The 22,749-nt window shown below is 31.9% G+C and overlaps 1 protein-coding gene across 1 annotated transcript in view; it reads left to right on the top strand.

Annotated features, from left to right (window-relative positions):
• Positions 1-1,227: 1,227 nt before the first annotated feature.
• Positions 1,228-22,749, top strand: part of LOC139528919 (uncharacterized) — a 178,914-nt gene continuing 157,392 nt past the window's right edge. Inside the window, exons 1-4 of the mRNA XM_071325156.1 lie at positions 1,228-1,394; positions 6,181-6,235; positions 9,273-9,337; positions 10,922-11,230. Of these exons, the coding sequence (XP_071181257.1) occupies positions 9,286-9,337; positions 10,922-11,230 (361 nt within the window). The 5' untranslated portion in view covers positions 1,228-1,394; positions 6,181-6,235; positions 9,273-9,285. The remainder of the gene's footprint in view (positions 1,395-6,180; positions 6,236-9,272; positions 9,338-10,921; positions 11,231-22,749) is intronic.

Genomic DNA, 22,749 nt, shown 5'->3' with positions numbered 1-22,749 from the left:
CTCTGCCTATGCCAGTTACCATTCCTGTAAAGTTTCATCCAGTTTGCGGAAAATTCTTATTTTTGAAATTTTTGACCTTTTTGCATTGTTTCCATGGTAACAAGACCTATTTTGGAAATTCCAACTCCAATGTTGCTCATCATTACTGTGAAGTTTCATGAAGTTTTGAGCATTTTGAGAATTTTGAAAATTTTGGTGTAGTTTCCATGGCAACATAGTAGTTCCAATGATCGCCAAAATCATCCAACACCTGTATATAGTGGGCACCTACATTGTTTTAAAATATGATGATTCTGAGTTGAAGCATATCCAAACAGTTCACCAAAAACCAAATTGTGCCGTTTCCATGGTAACGGCAGCCATATTAAACTATTCCATGCCATAATTAAAAAGGGGGAAGGATATTAAAAATCAAATAAGTAACGAATAGGTAACGAATAGGGAATAGGGAATAGGTAACGAATAGGTAACGAATAGGGAATAGGGAATAGGTAACGAATAGGCAACGAATATGGAATAGGGAATAGGTAACGAATAGGGAATAGGGAATAGGTAACGAATAGGGAATAGGGAATAGGTAACGAATAGGCAACGAATAGGGAATAGGGAATAGGTAACGAATAGGGAATAGGGAATAGGTAACCAACTTGACGCCCATGCCATATTTGGGAGGAATTTATACTATATCCATTCTTTATAATCTGTTATAACTGACTATATATCAATAATGTGTTACACATATTGAAAGTAACATCCAAACTGGATAGAAACCTTCAACTTCTTTTTTTTTGGACCAGCCATGTCAAAGACAAAAGAACAAATTTTGCAATTAGAAGGAAACCTCTTTATAATTTTAATATAAGGGAAGTCTCAAAATTGTTTGGTTTAAAAATCCATAATTTTATGATGACTATAAGTTATAAATGTTTTCTAGTTCTTCCTGGAGGGTCTGGATTGGGATTTTTTGGTACATTTTTCTTTATATTTTCTTTATTTTCTCATCATTCTCTATTTTTGATATTGTTTACCTATTTTTTCTCTTTTAGTAAAATTTTACACATATTTTTATCTGTTTTTTAAATAAAAATATTAATCATTTATTCAGCACTTTTTCAAATTTTTTCTCTATTCTGTAAACCAAATCCTGACCCTAAAATATTAAACATATCACATGAAATTTCCTGTCATATCTCATCGGTACAAAGCACTTATCTATTTCCTCTGTATGATAAGAGAAACGGATTCTAGCACTTCACCTAGTAAATAACAAAATTTATCCACTTATGATAGTTAAAATTTATAATGCTATGGAAACATCAATAAATTAAGTTGATTTTAGTTTCTAAAACATGATAATTATTTGTTTTTTGGATTTTAACTAGTTTTCAGTAATTGTAAGTAATATCAAATCGTACTTATTTGTTAATTTGATCCATTGAAATACTTTGTAATGCAATTTTGTACTATATATTTGTTTAACTAGTTATAATGTTCCACCGTTGATATGTATTAAGTATCAAATGTTTACTCGGCCAGTACTCAACCCTATTATACAAGTTTAAACCATACTTGATATAGTCTTAACCACACCCGACCAAGTCTGAACCATACTCGACCGAGTTCGAACCTTACTCGAACAAGTCTTCACCAACCTCGACCTGTAATTATATCAATCTATTGTATTTCTTCAATCAAGGAACTTTTATACATACCTTAACATATGTGTAAGACTCGAATCGACGTCCGGTCTCTAATCGACGTCCGTTCCCTCAAATCGACGTCCAAATCTGGGGTCACAATAAAATAATATTCCTAATGGACGGCCAAAATTCCCGTCTAATCGACGACTGTTTTGTTGCTCTGAAATAGACGTCCAATATTTGGCTTCCCTGATAGACTTGCTTTTTACGGACTCGCTGTAATGACGTCACAACTTTATTTAAATAAAACAACTATCATATTCCTGATTTGTTTAAAGACATTTTTCAAATACATGTGGTAAGATGAACCTCAAGCTCAAAAAGTTGTTTAAAATGATCCAAATAATAATACTAATTATAAACAATTATTCTTAAGGCTATTCTGCCAATTGTGCGAGCCTGTATATCGCCCCTAGATGTCTTCATTTTAAATCTTTATATGTAGGTTGCTGTCTCAATGTCTTGTATTCACATGTCAGTTGTTAACTAGTATAAGAATTTGAAAAAAATACCACAACGTAGATCTAGTGGATTATTTGTTTTACCAATATATCAATATGCATGTATATGTTTATGATGTAATATGATGACGATGTTTGCTTATTGTCATTTAAATTAATGTTTTGACCTTTTATTCTATATTTGTTTTGTTGATTATTTTGAACGAAATGTTGCCCACTAAGTTGTTCTCTCTCTTTTCTAGTATGCTTCAACTTAGTTTTTATTATTTGTAAAGTATATAAAGATATATGAAAACTAATAAGTTTCTTTAAGCAGTTGAGCTTTACAAAAGACTAAACGAGAAAGAAAATATACGGAAAAATAAAACTCATAACAAATAATAATATGACATTTATGTTTTCTGTTTATGTTCAGAAGAGTATTCAATTGATCGTACGTCGTTTTGGAAATACACGACGTCACAGTGGCCGTCGATTAGAGGTTAAAAATATTGGACACTGATTTGAGAACGGACTTCGATTAGAAACAGGACGTCGATCTGAGTCAAACATATACTTATAGGTTATTACATGGCATTTTCCATATGGCCCTGGTATCAGCCCTAGACTCCCATATCAAGCCAGAGGGCTTTAGCCCGAGGGCTTGATATGGGTCGTGGGCTGATACCATGAACCATATGAAAAATGACATGTAATAATCTATTTATCACATATTTTTATGCAAGAGAAAACAAATAGCTTACACCAAATTATGTTTGATATTTCTTCAAAAATCAAAAAGATATTTATTGTGACAGATATTTGACATACAAATTTTCATGTCCAGTTTTTAGTTCAAGTAAACTTCACGTTGGTCAAACTAACTTTCTTTGGTCAAATAACTTTCTGATAGAACAAATACTACTTAAATCTTTGTTTGAAAGTAAAAGATGAACAAACAAGTCATAAACTTCGGACAATGGTTGACATGGTCAACTTACGTCAATAATTTAACTTTGATAAACTATAGGGCACAAACTAGTACCAAAGTCATTAAGTGATTGCTATATAAGTAGAAATTCTGCTTTGAGACGTCAAAATTGAATTTTGAAACTTATAGGTAAGTCATGATTTTAAAAGTATTAAGATTTAAAGTAAATTATTTTAAAATAAGTTTAACTAAAATAGAGATAATTAATAGCCATCATAAATAAAGTTCATCAAAATATTTCTTGTTTTCTGTTAGGGAAATAATTGAAGATATTTGTTTTACTTTATTGTTGTTTGTTTTGAATTGTTTTTGTTTTTATTTATTTTATTAAAAAGTTTGAATTTTGAAATTTATAGGTGTCAGTCGATCCCGGCCTGCCTCTACATCGGCAACAACGCCCGGCCTGCCTTTACAGCGGCAACAATGCCAAACACCATCTTAGGCATTGTTCCCAGCTAGTTTCCCCACCAAGATAACTTAATTACGAATTCCATAAATTAATTTTGATACAATATTTGGTGGAGGCCCGTTAATAAATGTTGGACGCCAAACATCGACACCTATCATAACAGCATGCCAGAAACTAAGACAGTGTTTCGACAATTCGAACCGGAATATTTACAGTTGAACATTATTTTTGTACCGTTCGGACTATTCAATTCTATATATTTCCAGTAAATGATTTATTTGTGAATAATCAGAATACACCATTGAACAATGACACAAGCTGAATATCTGCCCGGGTCCTCCACCAAATATTATACAAAATTAAGTTGTTTATTCGGATACTGAAACATGGTCTGCTTGATGTTCTTTTCCCTCTGACTCTCAACAGACGAACTACATCTGTGAGAGTGGGTTCTGGAATCTTTCCATGATGGGGGAAACTAGCTGGGAACATCTTAGTGGGGAAACTAGCTGAGAACAATACCTTCGGTGGTGTATGGCATTGCTGTCGCTGTAGAGACAGGCCGGGCGTAGTTGCCGATGTAGAGACAGGCCGGGATCGACTGACACCTATAAGTTTCAAAATTCAAACTTTTTAATAAAATAAATAAAAACAAAAACAATTCAAAACAAACAACAATAAAGTAAAACAAATATCTTCAATTATTTCCCTAACAGAAAACAAGAAATATTTTGATGAACTTTATTTATGATGGCTATTAATTATCTCTATTTTAGTTAAACTTATTTTAAAATAATTTACTTTAAATCTTAATACTTTTAAAATCATGACTTACCTATAAGTTTCAAAATTCAAACTTTGACGTCTCAAAGCAGAATTTCTACTTATATAGCAATCACTTAATGACTTTGGTACTAGTTTGTGCCCTATAGTTTATCAAAGTTAAATTATTGACGTAAGTTGACCATGTCAACCATTGTCCGAAGTTTATGACTTGTTTGTTCATCTTTTACTTTCAAACAAAGATTTAAGTAGTATTTGTTCTATCAGAAAGTTATTTGACCAAAGAAAGTTAGTTTGACCAACGTGAAGTTTACTTGAACTAAAAACTGGACATGAAAATTTGTATGTCAAATATCTGTCACAATACATTTAACGAAAATAAATAAAAAATGTATCACTGTTAGTTAAAAAAAAATTCGTATCACAGTAGGTAAACAACGTTTTGTGAAAAGTTTCAGATATAATTAACAATAAATATATTAATTCTAAGAATTGCAAATATTAAACAACTTTAAAGTGTTACATTACAAATGGTAAAAAATGCCGAAGTTAAGAAGAATCCTATATCGCTACTCATTCCAGTGTGGCTTCATATATTCTTAAATTCTTTATGAAGTCAAAATTTTACGAACACTTTTGTGATTTTCAATGTTGATTTCTACTTTTTTCTTCTATAGCAGATTCGTAACATTCTCAATTTCTTTTCATTGTGTTCAACTTGTTTACAAATAGTCTTTGATTGACAGGTTACCGGAAGTTAAACTCGGGGGCTTGATATGGATTTCGAGGGCTGATATCGATATCGGCCCCGAGGGCTGATAACCAACCTTGACTTCCGGCTATTATTGGCCATGCAAAAACGTACATATCAGTACAAAATATGTGATAAATAGAGATTAATACATGGCCTTTTCCATATCGGCCCGGGTATCATCCCGAGACCCAAATATCAGTCCTACACGTAGTTGAGGTGCTGATATGGGTCGAGGGATGATACCCGGGCCGATATGGAAAAGGCAATGTATGAATCTCTTTATCATATCCTTCCGACAATTGTTTTATGTATCCATGGAAAATTTACAAATAAAATAACTTAAACAGTAAAACCCTTTTTTCAAAGTTAAATTATGAATCCAACAAATACACTATAATTCCCTAACATTAACATCACTACCTCCATATTTATTTATTTTGCTATTTCCTATAGAGGCAATTTTGAAACATTGAAAATCTGGAAGAGTTTTATGATCATTATTACTCCATGTTTGTTGTACTATAAAATGATTCATAATTGTCAATGGCATTTGTTAGCAAGTACTAAACTAACCCCACAAAAGTTCCCATAAACTTTGACGTCGCAGGCTCGAGGGATCATTTTGACCATTGCCCAATAAGGGGTTTGATATGAAAAATGACATGTTATGTTCTTTTTATCATATATATGAGCAGAAGACATACACTCACACACTATTTTTACAACTTTGAAAAAATGCATTTGTTGTAACATTTTGGTTGGCATTTTCAGTTTAAGTTTGGACTTATGTGGAAATCACCTTTTCAGAATTTCATATCTTTTTCAAATCAGCTTGGATTCCCATGAAACTCTGCAGCTATCTCAATTATGTATCAAAAAGATCGAGTTTTAACAGTTCACACTAAATTAAGATACTAGTAGTCAACTTGAAAAAAAATGTACATCTTATTTCAGATCCATTTGAATTTTGATAAAATTCTACAGCTGTTTCAATTAAATATTGATCTTACAGAATGCCAGGTTATTTAGTAGTTTGGTAGACTGTATATTATTTTATAATTATCTATATGAGTTTTGTACAATCTGAACATTCTTTTTTTAAGTTTACGTGGTCATGTCCGACTGAAAGGTTTCATCTGACCTTGACCCCTGTTTATGGTAAGTGGACACTATTTAGTTTCTAAGTTTTGGTATATTTCTCTCACACCTTATGCAATGGGTTCACTATATTGTGTATATGGAAAAATTGTAAGATGTAAATGTATTTTATTTGGCCTTATACACTTTTTTAATTCGAGCACCACTGATGAGACTTTTGTAGACGAAACGTGGAACACTTATTATCATTAAACATTAACACAATAAAGTGTTCAAACTACTCATAGTACCTGCAAAAACAATAATAATAGATTTCAAGATTATAATAACTTTGTAAACGCCATACGTGCGGTAGTAGTTTTGTAATTGTTAATTTTTGAAGTTTTTCTCTTTTTTCCATGTACTATAACACACCCGCGAAATCGCGGGCATTTACAGATAGGTTGAAAGAATGTTAATTGTTATAGAGAAAAGTTTTGTAAAAGATGTCTTGTCTGGAGTATTTCAGAACATGTATCAAAATTTAAAGGTACTTAAGGATAATTTTTTTAAGTCCCTTTTTTCCTAAGTCCGTCATATTTGTGTTTTATGTTAAATTCCATTATTTTCGCGTTTCTGTATACTATATATATGAACATACGTAAACTATAAATAAAGTATATTAATTTTGCTTTTAACTTCAATTTCAAGTTTCTTTTCCAAAGCGATCACTGCTCTTTTATATAGCGAAATCGAGGGCATTTAGATCTTGGTTTAAAAGTATGTAAACTGTTGCAGAATTTTGTAAAAGATGTTATATCTGGAGAATTTCAGAAAAGGTATTAAAATTCATAGGTACATAGAGATAGGTCAATTTTATTAAGCCTTCTCCCTTTTTTCTAAAGTCCGTTATTTTTTTGTTTTCTGCTAAATTCCATTATTTTCGCGTGTCTGTATATTATGAACATATATACTATAAATAAAGTGTAATTTCTATTAAACTATTAATATCAAAAGCGACCACTGTTATCATGGTTATATTTATCAACGCGAAAATTATTGTCTTGTCTACTTCGATTCGTCTGATTCAGGTTAACTCGAGTTAAAGGATTGGTTCGTATGCGCGCAACCTTTCCCAGTCAAAGTCAATACTCTTTTATCGAGTTGACAATCATAAGGGCAGTGACAAAAATAGTATCTCTTGAGCAAAAAAATGTTATAATATGGGGACGAAGTCCCCAATAACAGTAGAAAATTCAATAAAAAAAAAAATTCGGGAAAATTTCCCGAATTTTTCATTGTACTAATGAACTCAAAATCGTTCAATTTTTTTTATGTCATGTTTTGAAATCCCGGACCTGCGCAGAAATGTACAATATACTTCCTTTTTCCGGTCTCGTTTGTATGGAACTTTGAGTAAAATATATATTTATCAGTCTAGTATAAAATAGGAAGGAACGTGCAATACCAATTTCATTTTTAATAATTCCTTGATATGAAAAAACGTTACCTAATGATAGCGTTTCTTTGTTTACATTGCATATGACGTCATAATTTAAATAACGTCACAACTAAAATCCCTAACAACAGAACCAAAATCGGAAACGTTATGGTATTTCCGTTTCTTTTTTTTTTGACAAATAATTAAGTTACAAAAAAATAATTCATACAGACTTCGTCCCCATTTACAGGTAATGCCTGCCTCATATTATGATTAATAATTCTTAGTGAAAAAAATTCGTTCCGAGAAAAAATCTATTTTATTTATACATGTTATAAACATCACCAAAAAATGTTATAATATGATTAATAATTCTTAGTGAAAAAAATTCGTTCTGAGAAAAACATCGATTTTATTTATACATGTTATAAACATCACCGACATGAACACTATTTGTTTATTAAATAAAACAGGCAATAATAAAATTCCCTTTGTCAGCCCCTTTCTTTATCTGTATTTTGTTAAAAACCAGTTATTTTGTATCAATGTTTTGTGTTTCTATTAATTGAAAATTATGTGCAAGTTTAAAACCGGAAGTCTTTGATCACTTACAAATTAGTCAGATGACGGGAACAATATCCGGATGCCTTTTATTTCGTTTTTCTCCAAAAATAACCCAAACTGAATAGTCATAAGAATAGATGACAAATGCGACTATGCATGGTATCTATAGAACACAGAGGCATGATGATTATTTTATTGTGGAAAGAGGAGAAGCGACACACCAAATGAGGTCTTCTCGTTTAATAGTATATAGACGACCAGTAAATTTGGTATATCAAATGATAATAAAGTGTATAAGACAGTTTGGTATGGTTCATTTGACCTGAACTCATTTTCATGGATCATTGATAATGTTGAATGTATGTAATAATTGATTTATTTTCGACTTTGAGTTTAAATATTCCCTTAGTAGTTTTAGACACTTGTTTAAAAAAAAACCTTCATATCTATGACATTGCTTTGCACACTTTTGTAGGCGTATCGTATTTTTATAAATCATTCTTCTAAACATCAGCCAAGCAATGCTAGACCTGTAAATTTGCGGAGGCAAATATATATAATATATGAAGCAGTTATACATTCATCCTAATTATAATATCTAAGAATGACACATTTTGAACAATGAAAGTTTTAAAAATAACCTTTTTGGTAAATGGCTGTACTCCTTTCATTATTTTACATGCTTCCCGGCTTAAAATGCCGTTGATTGTTTAAATAATGCCTGGATTGCGTTCAATATCGTAGTTGCTACTTAGGGCTACGTAGATCTATGACAATTGAACGTGTAGTTAGCCTAGCTAATACAAAGATATTGATAGCAGCTAGGCTATCTAGACATAAATGTACGTTGCACTACTAAGCTGCTACGATATTGAACGCATCCCTGTACACGTCAAATTTATAGCAGTTTTTCACTTGTTCCGTTGGTTGATTTTGTTTGATTTTGTCTGCTTTATGGACTTCCTCTGTTTAATGTGTGTTGGAGTTCAGTATATGTATTATACATTTTTGTTTGGTTACATTTCATACGAGAGATATACATACTCAAAAGCAGTGATTTAAACTACATCAAGTCTTGTGTATTCTCTAATAAAAGTTTATTGTATTTTTCAGACATTTGTTTGACATGAAGTATTTGCTACCATTGCTGATTATAATTTACTGTCATAAAATTAAAGGTAGCTATATCATTACTGTTATATATAATAAAACATTACCAGCAATCAATTTGAGGTAAATCTTTAGTAGGTGCCACCAAATGTTTTGAAAAAGTATAAAAAATTATTATTTTTTCATGATTTTGAATACACACAAATTCAATGAGGTTTATATGTCTCATACTAAATCTGGAGGAAAACATCAAACTGCTAGTATTTATTCTATGTTTATTTCAGATGTCAGGTATGGCATCTTTCTGCTTTAAAAACTCGGAAGAAAATATTACCAAATAACTTTTTAATGAGACTGAAATCGAAAACACAGAGTGTCATATTTTGTTGTGTCTATAACTTAAATAGTTAAATATACGCTGGACATATACTGATATATGTTAGTTAACGTGGTAGGAAAAAATGTTTTACGAATTGTAAATATTGAATAGACGGCATATCAGTTTCAAAATATTATGGACTAAATATAAAATACAATAGTGCACCATAGCTCTGTTATCGTTAGAAAAAAAATGACACAAAAAAGGCAAAAGACATCGAGGAAAGAATGAAATTAGTGAAACACTCAACAAAACAAAATAACTGAGTAACAAGAACCCAAGTAAAACAGGGGATGATATGGAATTTAAAAATAAAATACAGAACTCCAAGGAAAATTAAAAAGAGAAAGTCTCTAACGGCTTCAAAAGGGTAGACATATCCGGTTCAACCAGTGACACGCGTGATGTTGGTCAGTGGAAATAAAACTGTTCATAAGGAGTAACATTATTTATTCTGAAACCTTATGCATTTAATGTTTAGCTTTAATTAATTCTTAGAGCGCTCAAATTGTGCAAAACACAAGTACTCCTAATTTGAGCAGCAGGACCGATATGAACTTCAATTAAAATTCGTTTTTTTACATCATCGAAAGAAACATTCAACAAGGTTGTACTGTGATCTCAAGTCCTTTCACTTTGCTAACATTACCTTAATATTTCATTTATTGACAAAATTGCAGCTATGCGTAGGAACTGTTTTGTTTTAAATTCTTTCTGACAATGCCCATACTCCATTTTACTATAACAACAAAAGAGTGCACAGAAATACCAGCAAACTTCTCTGGACAAACGATAAAATCCGTCAATTCAACAAAACATAAGAAATTGTGCATTTATTTTTGGCACAAACTTGACAAAACAGAAAGTAAAGGAACAGTTTTTAATGCCAGTCTCTATAGGACCAACGATTTGGATACTTACATATGATATAAGTATTAACACATGTGATTTGATTGAGAAGATGATGTCCTACTGACATTACCATATTTTTAGAATAAGACCTACTACTCTCATGGAAATACAAACACATTACAAACGTGACCTGACCTCAGTTACAATGATCATTGATCGTTAACAATGCAATTTGCAGAAGGTTAACCATGTGTCTTAAGTTTCCTTTTATTTATTATTGGGAATAGAAAGTAAGAACATAATTGCAATAATATCTACGTTTCATATTAAAATAGTAATGCCCCTTTCTTACATCGTAACTCGGTTTATTGTTGTGTGTATCCTTTTGTTGTAATTATCAGTATGACTCCATATTATCAAGGTGTTTTGGAATGGACGGTTGTCGGAAAGGTTACAGATTATGGACAAAATGTGACTTTATTTTGCCATGTTCCAAACTGTTGTCCCAAAAATGCTGGTTGGGAAATGTGGACTCCACATCAGCGGACTTTGTTTATAGATGTCAAAACAGGACGATCTAATAAAAAGTATGATGGAAAGGTTGGGAAAGATGGATACACCTTAATTATACAAAATTTGACTAAACAGGATCTTAATGTTTCGTATTTGTGCTTGTATGACGTAACATTCAGTGAAAGAAAATTTCTCCTGGAAGAGGATGTTTTCTTAAGTAAGTACAAACACTGAATAGATATAGTTTAGACCTAATAGTGTATAATGCGAAATAAATATAAAAAGTGAGCCGACATCAATGAGATAGAATACTTCGACAGAAGAAGACATCTACTAAGTATTTTTGTAAAAGGTATTAATACAACATATGAATCTTAAACGGAAACTTGGAGTATACTATAATGGAACTGCAATTCAAATACACAAACAAATGAAAGACGTCCTTGAATTAAAAGTTAGAAACTGTGAGAAATTGTGCAAACCATACAAATTAAAAAACTATAACACTGAAAAGAATCCAAACGTATCTAGAAGCCAAACCTCTCGTTATTCAATACTAAGATATATTGTATAGACCAAGCTAAACCCGTAATAAATATCAAAGATCTGCTATAAGCACCCAATTCCCTACAAGATAAATATCTACATATAAAAAAACGTTAATTGAACTGTGCTGCGAACGTTAACATGTCCCATGGTCACCCTCTTTTTAAAGATCTTAAAACTTCTTTTACAATCACATTCAAATCCCAATATACAAGACCGATGTGTTACATATTTGTTTTTCGTTCATTTTTTTACATAAATAAGGCCGTTAGTTTTCTCGTTTGAATTGTTTTACATTGTCTTATCGGGGCCTATTATAGCTGACTATGCAGTATGGGCTTTGCTGATTGTTGAAGGCCGTACGGTGACATATAGTTGTTAATGTCTGTGTCATTTTGGTCTTTTGTGGATAGTTGTTTCATTGACAATCATACCACATCTTCTTTTTTATATGATTATAATCAGTTCACGCATATCATTAAGTATAGCAATTTATAATGGACATGGATTGGTGCATCGTATGATATATACACAGCCAAATTTTGCTCACGTGAATTTCACGTGAATCTCATTTAACGTGAATTTCACATTAATTTCACGTTAATTTCACGTGAATTTCACGTGAAGTGATTTCACGTGAAATTCACGTTAACTTTTCACGTTAATTTCACGTGATGAGATTTCACGTGAAATTTACATTAAATTTTCACGTAAATTTCACGTGAACAAAATTTGCCTGTATACATCCTGAAAAAGATTCTATTTATAAGTTTGGTGAAACTTAGTTAATTATCAACGTTTTGTTATACTTATGCAATATTCATATATGTACCTGAACTCATAAAAAACAGATCATGCTTTTCATGCAACTAAAGCACAATATTTAATCAACCATTGATCACCATGCAAATTTCAATGCTATTCTGACGAACAATCCACTCGTATACATCTGTAATTGTCGAGTTTCTTTCAAAATAATCTTACGGAATTTCTACTAACAATTGCATATAAGATTAAAATTGAAACGGGAAATATGTCATTTGCATCAACCAAAACCAGAGAGCAAAATACAACCCCAGGCTACCAACGGGTTTTTGATACAGCGTGAAGATCCTAAAAAAAAAACCTGATTCAATATACATGTAGTTATGTGGAAGATCGACTTGCTCAATGTTCTCGCAATCTTTGGTTTTGAGATAGAAGTTTAGTCGTCCTATCTTATTTTCAAAAATAAATTCAACTCTTCAACATGTATAGAACATTTATACAACCCGAAACTATCATCAATGCTCTTACTTGTAAGCTACAAAATTTTAAAGAAATAGAAAAACCTATTGAAAAAAGGGTAATTTTCAATAAGACTCAGATGGAATCAATAGAAAGAAATAATTAAATTTACAGTCTAGTGTTTATATTATTATATTCAGGATTTTGGATTAAAATCAATCGACCAAAACTTACCTGTATTATTAGTGATCTATGTTTACACCTTATACATTATATATCATTATTGTTAAAACGTTTGTCACCGAAGAAGGCCATTTGTTGAGCCGAAATATTTGCAATTATTGTATAATTTATATCATTTGTTCAGTTTTTCCATCTTTGTGCAATGATATTCAACACTTGTTAGTGTTTTGTTTTCCATCTATTTATCGGTATTGTTACACAATCTTTCAGACTCATATAATTTTTCCTGTTTGTGTAGTATTGTCAATTGTGATGATCCAATACCTATTAAGTTTACTGGTTGGTAGATTCTTATAGACTCTATATTATTTTTGGGCTACCTGCATTGTGTTTTTCACGATCCCAGCAGACTTATATTCCAACTGTGTACAACATGAATTATGATCAATATTTCAAACAACTAAGGATCACTAAACAACAACAAATTAGTACTAGACACCATCTTTCTAATTACTGTCATTATATTGACAATAATGTTATTCCCAGTGGCTTATGTATTAAAGCACTGCCTCAAACTACCGGCAACCTGTCTGATACATTTCTTCGTAGGTGGGATCAAACCTTATTTCACTGTTCTCTCCGTCTACTCATACTCCTTAGAGAACACTGTATTGAACATCTTAAAAATCTAACACTTCAATTTGACTCCTTGTCTCAGGCTTGCAAAACAGATCTAACAGCAAGCGAATTCGAGAACATCCAAGAGCGCCTGAGAGATATAACCAACACTAAGACCGCCACTCTCCGCTCCAGACAAAGATGCAAATGTCAACGGGATGGTACTTCTTTCCCATCCATTAGTACAAAAGAAAAAAAGAATAATAAAACCAAAAACAGACATTTAAGACGTAGACCTCAAGTGCTTAGCAACAAGATCAATACCGTTGTTAATCTTTCCAGCAAACAACTTACTGAGGACGAAACTTCACTACTATCCAGAGGCCTAAACTTTTTCCAGTCCCAGGTCCAGTGAATGATACTAAATTGTCTGAGGAACTGGATTATTTTGCCAGGAGCCTCCGCATCAAGGAACATTTTGCATCGAAAGAGGACGATAGCACCACCTCAGATAGTGACTCTGATGACTCCAACGAATATAGATTTAGAAAGAAAAGCAACTGGGTCCCTAAACCAAGCAAAAACACCACATTAGAATCATTTATAGACAATGTTAAAACGGATATACTTACAAATGTAAATATAAACAATCAGACCTATGACAATTTAACACCTGATGAACGTGTGGCTTTAACAAATTTGAGAGATAATGACGACATTGTTATTAAACCTGCAGACAAAGGGAGTGCAGTTGTCGTCATGGACAAATCTAACTATGTCCAAGAGGCCATTCGCCAATTAGATGATGACCGGTTTTACAAAAAACTTAATTCGGACCCCACCCTCCAATTCAGCGAGGAAATAACAGAATGTTTAAAGGAAATATGTGACAATAACATCATTGATATAGATACTCTCAAATATTTAAAACCTGAAAATTCAAAACCAGGGCGATTCTACCTGCTCCCTAAAATTCATAAACCTGGTAACCCAGGTAGACCAATCGTCTCAGCTAATGGTCATCCCACCGAAAAAATATCCGAATTCGTTGATTACTATCTTCGACCACATGTAGAAAACTTGCCATCTTTTATTAAAGATTCTGCAGATTACTTACTAAAAATGCAGGATTTAAACCCTCTACCTGTTAATACTTCTCTTGTCACTATGGATGTCACCTCTCTCTATACGAATATTCCCCATGCTGATGGTATTGAAGCATGTAGAGAAGTTTGGGACTTTCGATCTCTTAAAATTCCACCTACTGACTGCTTAGTTGAAATGCTTACTATGGTCTTGAAAAAGAACAACTTCACATTCCAAGGAGAACACTATTTACAGACAAATGGCACTGCTATGGGTACAAAAATGGCTCCATCTTATGCCAATATATTCATGGGTAAATTTGAAAAGCAACTGCTGGAGTGCTCCATCGAAAAACCGCTTTCCTGGTATCGATTTATTGATGACGTTGACATGAAATGGGACAAGGGAGACCAAAAATTACAAACTTTTATAACAAATGCAAACAATCAACACCCTACCATCAAATTCACCCATGAAACATCTAATTCCACCATAAACTTTCTTGAAACATCTAGCACCCTCTCTGTAGGTATAATAAACACAGATATATACTCTAAACCTTCAGATACTCATCAATACTTGTCGCCTGAAAGTTGCCATCCTCCACACTGCACGAAGAGCATTCCATACAGCCAAGCTCTCAGAATTAGGCGAATCTGCTCCTCTGAAGACACTGCAAAACAACGTCTGGGGCAGCTCAAAGGACATTTGAAAAGAAGGGGATATAAACACAAAAACATCAAAAATAGTTTTCGAAAAGCGGAATCCATCCCCAGAAGCAGTCTGCTAGCTTACAAAGATAAACAGAAAAGTAAAAGAATCCCATGTGTGCTCACCTACCATCCATGCCTGAGAAATAGTTTCAAGACCATTCGTGATCATTGGACAGCAATCGAAAAACATTCGAAGTTATCCAAAATCTTTCCTGAGCCTCCCATGATTGCCTTCAAACAACCTAACAGCCTGAGAAATATACTTGTCCGTGCTGACCTTTCCAAACCTAACCATACTGTAGGTAATTGCCAGCCTTGTGGGGATAAGCGCTGCAAATGTTGCAACCAATTGTAGCATTCATCAACATTTCACAGTAAGACCACAGAAAAGACATACAAGATCTTCTGCAATGTCAACTGCAAGAGCTCAAACGTGATTTACGTTCTTGAGTGTCCTAGATGTGGTCTCCAATATGTTGGTGAATCTATGCAGCCATTTCACAAACGCCTCAATGGCCACAGGAGTGACCTCACAAAAAAGCCGTATATTCCTGTCAGCCAACATTTCAGGTTACCAGATCACAATCTGAAAGATTTTGATCACATGAAGATCCTTGTGATTGAACAGGATTGTACATGGCAAAATAGGCAAAGAGAAAATCGGGAGAAGTTTTGGATAAAAACACTGGGTGTCCTCCATCCAGATGGAATCAATAGAAAGAAATAATTAAATTTACAGTCTAGTGTTTATATTAATATATTCAGGATTTCGGATCAAAATCAATCGACCAAAACTTACCTGTATTATAAGTGATCTATGTTTACACCTTATACATTATATATCATTATTGTTAAAACGTTTGTCACCGAAGAAGGCCATTTGTTGAGCCGAAATATTTGCAATTATTGTATAATTTATATCATCTGTTCAGTTTTTCCATCTTTGTGCAATGATATTCAACACTTTTTAGTGTTTTGTTTTCCATCTATTTATCGGTATTGTTACACAATCTTTCAGACTCATATATACATATATATATATATATATATATATATATAAACAAGTCTAAATTGCAAACTACGTTCAAACCTATGATTGCGTTGGATAAAAACCGCAATTTTTATACGTGTGCATGTAAAACAAATTTGGTTGTAGAAGGGTCTAAATACTGCACAAACAACATTTTCCAAAAGACCAAAAAAGTGAAAAAGTATATTTAAACAAAACGCATTTGACTAACAGGTCGAAGAACTGATGTTCTTTAACCCTGCTGACTGCCATTGGCGATTGCCAAATAAAATTGATCACGAGATGTCACAAAATGGATCTTGATATAAATTTAATACTAAACAGAAAACAATGAACTTGTGACCAAGATGTTTTGCCACAAACACAAGGTGTCTATATTTTTTTGTACACCAGATCTAGATTTCGACAATATATCTCTCTTCAGTGATGTTAGGGATCGAAACGGTATATATATATATATATAAAACGTCTGAATAGTAGTCAACGATTTTCCCCACGAGGGCGCTGGATCGTTACGAGTAACAATACATGTACACAATAAATAAATTATATAAACGCCTAAAAAAGTGTACACAACAACAATAAAAAAAAGGTATCTATAAATGTAATTATTTATAAATATTTCGGATAACAGATATCCTTCATCGGAATATATGATTGTGATGTTGAATAAATCAATTATCAGTCTACTTAGATTAAGCTATTACAATCATGAAATTTATACAATAAAAAAGTCAAACCGAACATCAGGTAAGACGCTTACACAATTCTAAAAACTTGTTAAACACGATATAGGTTATATGACTAATTACAACAGAGAGTTCAATTATATGCTTTAAAGAAAAATGATAATGTGCGATATGAACTAGCACAATTCTAAAGCTTTAACGGTGTCGACAATTATGATGTAAATTATTCGCTAAAGATTTATATTCACTTTTTATCGATCGCGGAAGTGTTTCTCCGATTTCACAAAAAAGGTGAAGAAAGTTTTAATATAGAAATTAGTGACGAAAAGTGGAAAAATATTTATTCACTAGCTTTTAATTGTACTATAGAAAGCAAACTACAAGCTTTCCAATATAAAATGTTACACAGAATAGTCTCACATAATCATCTTCTTGAAAAATATAAACTTTCCTTAACTAATGAATGTGCCAGTTGTAAAGAAATAGAAACCATAGAGCATAAATTTTTTGAATGTACAGAAATGAAACAATTTTGGAGAGAATTTTCTAATTGGTGGTATTTAGTTTTTGGAGTAAAAATATTTTTGAATAAAGACAGTGTAATTTTCGGTGTATTGAATTCTGATAACTTAGTTTTAAATTATTGTATTCTACAGGCAAAGTATTACATCAACTGTGCTAAAAACACACAATTAGACAGACTGTTAATATCTGTGCAAGCGTTTCTTAAAGTTTTTAAAAGAAGGCTGGAGATATTAGATTATTTATATCTTTCTAAAGACAAACACGAGTCATTTGTCAACAGATGGGGGGAATTTATGGAAGTTATTTAATTAAATTTATTTTGGATATGATCATATATGTTTAATGTATTCCAAAGTACCCTTAAGAGGTATCATATACTGAGTATTCACATCATTTACTTGTAAATTTTTACTATGTCTTATTCGTAAAATATCAATAGTATAACAATGCCATAAAAATATCATGTTATTCACTTATATATGGTAAAAATGTATGTATGCACTGTAGTTTAAACACCAAAAATATCAATAAAAAATTAAAAAAAAAAATTATGATGTTACAAGAAAGATTGCGTCAATAAGAATTCCAAATAAATCCAAGTAAACTGATAATTGATTCATTCAACATCACAATAATATATACCGATGAATGATATCTGTTTTCCGAAATATTTATAAATAATTACATTTATAGTTACCTTTTTTGTATTTGGAGTTGTTGTGTACACTTTTTTAGGCGTTTATATTCTACGACAACACCGCCTAGCATTGCGCAGAGACCTTATCCCCTACTCTAACTCTAGCTTATAAAAATAAGCTTTCGTTTCGGGAGGTGTTACCTGCTTGTAGGAATTAAACAAGGATCTCTGATACAATACACGAAGTATTTATTTTTAGTGTAAAGAAATGATCATCTACTCATCTGTCCAGTATAATTGCAGGATGCTAATCTATTTTTAGAAGCATACAATCACTGTAAATAAATATATGTATATGTCTGCCAGTGTGTAGTGACAACTGCAAATTATACCTTGTCCATCGGATTTCTTATGATTAAGAAATACCAGGCCTTAGAATATGTATAAAGTGCCTAGAAAATCAACCTAACGATGTTAGAGTAGATTTGATTCGTAACTTCCTCCCCGGCGCCGGGGCTGGAACCTGTAATTTTTTTCTAACTTCTACGACAACACCGCCTAGCATTGCGCAGAGACCTTATCCCCTCCTCTAACTCTAGCTTATAAAAATAAGCTTTCGTTTCGGGAGGTGTTACCTGCCTGTAGGAATTAAACAAGGATCTCTGATACAATACACGAAGTATTTATGTTTAGTGTACAGAAATGATCATCTATTATATATATATAATAAGTCAGCAATCATCCTTACTAGTGTGCGAGTTGTTATTGAAAACCTTACTGAACACATGAAATAAATCGAATAATAAAATGAATAAAAACAAAAAACAACAAAGCATAAGAACACACTTTATGTAAATAGATATTACAACAGATCGTCTGAACGGTAATGATTGAAAATGTACATACTTAGATAACTAAAAGAACACTATATCACGTTTGTAAGACAATACACATCAAGTTGCTGTACGTCAACACCATATACACGAGGTCTTAATATCTTCCGACATTTTCTTTAAAAAGGACGAGACGTTCTTAGACATAACATTTTCTCATCAACGTTTTGCTCAGAAACTTGTGATGTTTTATAAAGTCCAAGAAGCAGCCCAAAACTATTGAATATCGATTGAGTTGAGTAATGTATATCCCATATGCAGGTGAAGTTGGTATATTGTTGCTAATTTGGAGAAAATATATTACTTTCGAAATTAAAATCTTGTATTTTGTACTAAATTTGTTCTAGATGCTGGTACTGGGATGAAGGTTTATGTGAAATTCGAGGTGTTAGTCTACAAATGAGCCAGAAAGTATCTGTTTTTTTAATTACGTATTTTGAAGGATATTTTATTGGAACCCAATCTGAAAAGTTTGGATTGTCAATGAAAAGAACATCATCATTATATTTGAATGTAAAATAAAATGATATGACTATAAAACCTTAAAGACCGGAACAAATACAGATATAAATAAAATGACAAAACGACATCCCATTTAAATTTGTCCGAATTATTTGGCTTCTTGACAGGTTACGTGGTATTTTACCTTATGCGCTTAATACGCGTTGACAATTAAACAAAATTGATCTGGCTTTCATAAATAAAAAAAAATCCATAGTCTTTGGGGGGATGCTCAAGATTTAGAAATAATTAATATGACGTATTTTCATGTACTCTAATAAGCATCTATCGGGCTACGTATACTCAAAACATGATTTACCTTTCTTATAAAATGGAAAGGACTTCGGAGAAAATGGCCCTACCTCTTTTTCATTTAAGATTGCATAAAATAACCAAAACAAAAAAACACAAACGAAAGTGTTATAGTTTTATTTTTTTATTTCTCAAATTCCAAAACGAAAAACAAAAGTGTTTTCGTTTTGCGTTTTAATATCCTCTCGTTTTTGTATTTGGTAGCACAATACAAACCTCTTAAAATGACATTTGATATCAATTTTTAGAGTTAGTTCGGAGTAGATCTCGTTTAAGAATAAGCAATGTTTTTGGTTTTGTTAAATGATCATCGAAACAGAAATGTGTCAACGTGGTTTGTTTTCGTGCACACAGTTTGTCCTGTGATTGTGAATTTAATGCAGATAGAACAGACTGGCTGATAAGTTTTGAATTGAAATGAGTTGATTAATGAAACATTGACTTTCTAAATTTCATTTGTGTGGTTGATTTTTTTTCTTCACTTTGATCGGTTTGTTGTCTCTATGAAAAAATTCCGCATTTTCAATTCTCAATTTAAAGTGGTACCGTAATGGAAAAAAAAGGACAGAGTTTCCTTGCCCCAGTCACGAAAATTCTATGATTTACATTAAAAGTATCAATAGTTATCAAAGGTACCAGGATTATAATTTAGTACGCCAGACGCGCGTTTCGTCTACATAAGACTCATCAGTGACGCTCATATCAAAATATTTATTAAGCCAAACAAGTAAAAAGTTGAAGAGCATTGAGGATCCAAAATTCCAAAAAGTTGTGCCAAATACGGCTAAGGTAATCTACGCCTGGGATAAGAAAATTCTTAGTTTTCGAAAAATTCAAAGTTTTGTTAACAGGAAATTTGTAAAAATGACCACATTATTGATATTCATGTCAACACCGAAGTGTTGACTACTGGGCTGGTGATACCCTCGGGGACGAAACGTCCACCAGCAGTGGCATCGACCCAGTGGTGTAAATAGTTATCAAAGGTACCAGGATTATAATTTAGTACGCCAGACGCTCGTTTCTATGAAAAAGTATTCCCACTTAACCTCCTTTCTTTATTCGGCTAATTTTTTGTCTTATACATTTTTGGCATGTTAAAATATTCATGTATGAATACAAAAACAAAAACTTGCATGAACAGCTGCGTAAAGGAATACTGTTTCATACACAAAATAAAAATTCTAATTTTTCATGTATTTCTTATTGCAACCTTCGTATACAAAAATTGTTTTGCCAATAGCATGGCACATGTTTTGAAATCTGTTGACAAGTATTATCAGTAAGAAAACGAAATGCACTACATCTTCACAAAGGCAAAATTGATTTTTATTTGATTTAAAGCGTTTTCTATTTATTGAGATATGAAAAGGATTCAGTAATAAGTAAAGCTTACACAAGCTCTTTCAAAATGACTTGTACAAGATATGAAATTTATCGAATACGAATACTTTATTTCTCATAAAACTACAATTACATAGTTATAGAGAACATACATAAATATAACTATAAGGTACAATTATTACAAGCATGTGTGAACAATACAATGAAATTAACTTGGAGGACTGACCTTCACATTTATAACTTTGATAAATTTAAATAGTTTTTCTAATATTACAATATTACATGAATTAAACAGTTGATCAAGCTTATAGATATTAGGGTTAGACCAGCAGTATGTAGGTAATTTTTTTTTTCTTTCAAACATAAAAGATCCACAATTCATAATATAATAGTACTCGTCACCAATGTCGTTTGAGTCACAGAGACGGCAGATTCTGTCTTCTCTCGGTAAACCCTGCCACGTTCCAGACTCAATCGGCAAGTGGTGACTGCCACATCTATATTTGCATCATGTATAAATGAATTTGTGAGGTAAAACAGAAAAATATTTTTCCAATTGAAAATTATTTTTAAAAATACGATAGCATAAAGTTTTAGGTGATTTTGCAACAAATGCAAAGCATTCTTGTTGAAACTGATCTTTGAGTTTTTGCTCAATACATTTTGATACCCATTTATCAGTAAACTGTGCATTCCATATATTGGACATACTACAATTATCAAAAATATTTTATGATATCCACTTAGTGTCTATTCCGTAATCATTATAATATAAAAATACAAGGTTATATAATACAGCACAAATTTTACTTTCTTTTCAATTAAGAAGTCTACTCCAGAAATTAATCATTCGCAGTTTTACAGACACAGTAATAGGGTATCTGCCAAGTTCTGCATACACTATGGAATTTGGAGTAGACTGTTTTAAATGTAAAATCATTTTACAAAATTGTAAATGTACACGTTCAAGTATATCTATATTTTCAAAACCCCATATTTCTGATCCATATATCAATATTGGTAAAACCATTTTGTCAAATGAATCAGGTTGACATTCTATTGACAAATTGTTTTGTCTACCTTTTTTTAAAACACTATACATAGCTTTTGTGGCTTGTTCTTTTAAATATTTTTATTTGATAAAAAGGATCCACTTCTAGAAAATAAAATACCTAAATATTTGTATTCTTTTACAATTTCAATGTCGTTACGATTAACTGTGAACTTGAGATTTGCTGGCATTCTGCCACTCGAAAAGATCAAAACTTTAGTTTTATTTGTATTGATTTTCATTTTCCATTCTTCACAATATTCGTAAAATGTATTTAACATGTATTGTAGATCAGTGCTATTTTCTGCTAATAAAACAGTATCATCTGCATATAAAAGTAAAAATAATGTCAGCTCATTTTTGATTTCTTGTGATATTGAT

This window comes from Mytilus edulis, chromosome 6 (assembly GCF_963676685.1).
Source record: "Mytilus edulis chromosome 6, xbMytEdul2.2, whole genome shotgun sequence".
In the NCBI taxonomy this organism is placed as follows: domain Eukaryota; kingdom Metazoa; phylum Mollusca; class Bivalvia; order Mytilida; family Mytilidae; genus Mytilus; species Mytilus edulis.
This window is presented reverse-complemented; position numbering and strand designations above follow the sequence as displayed.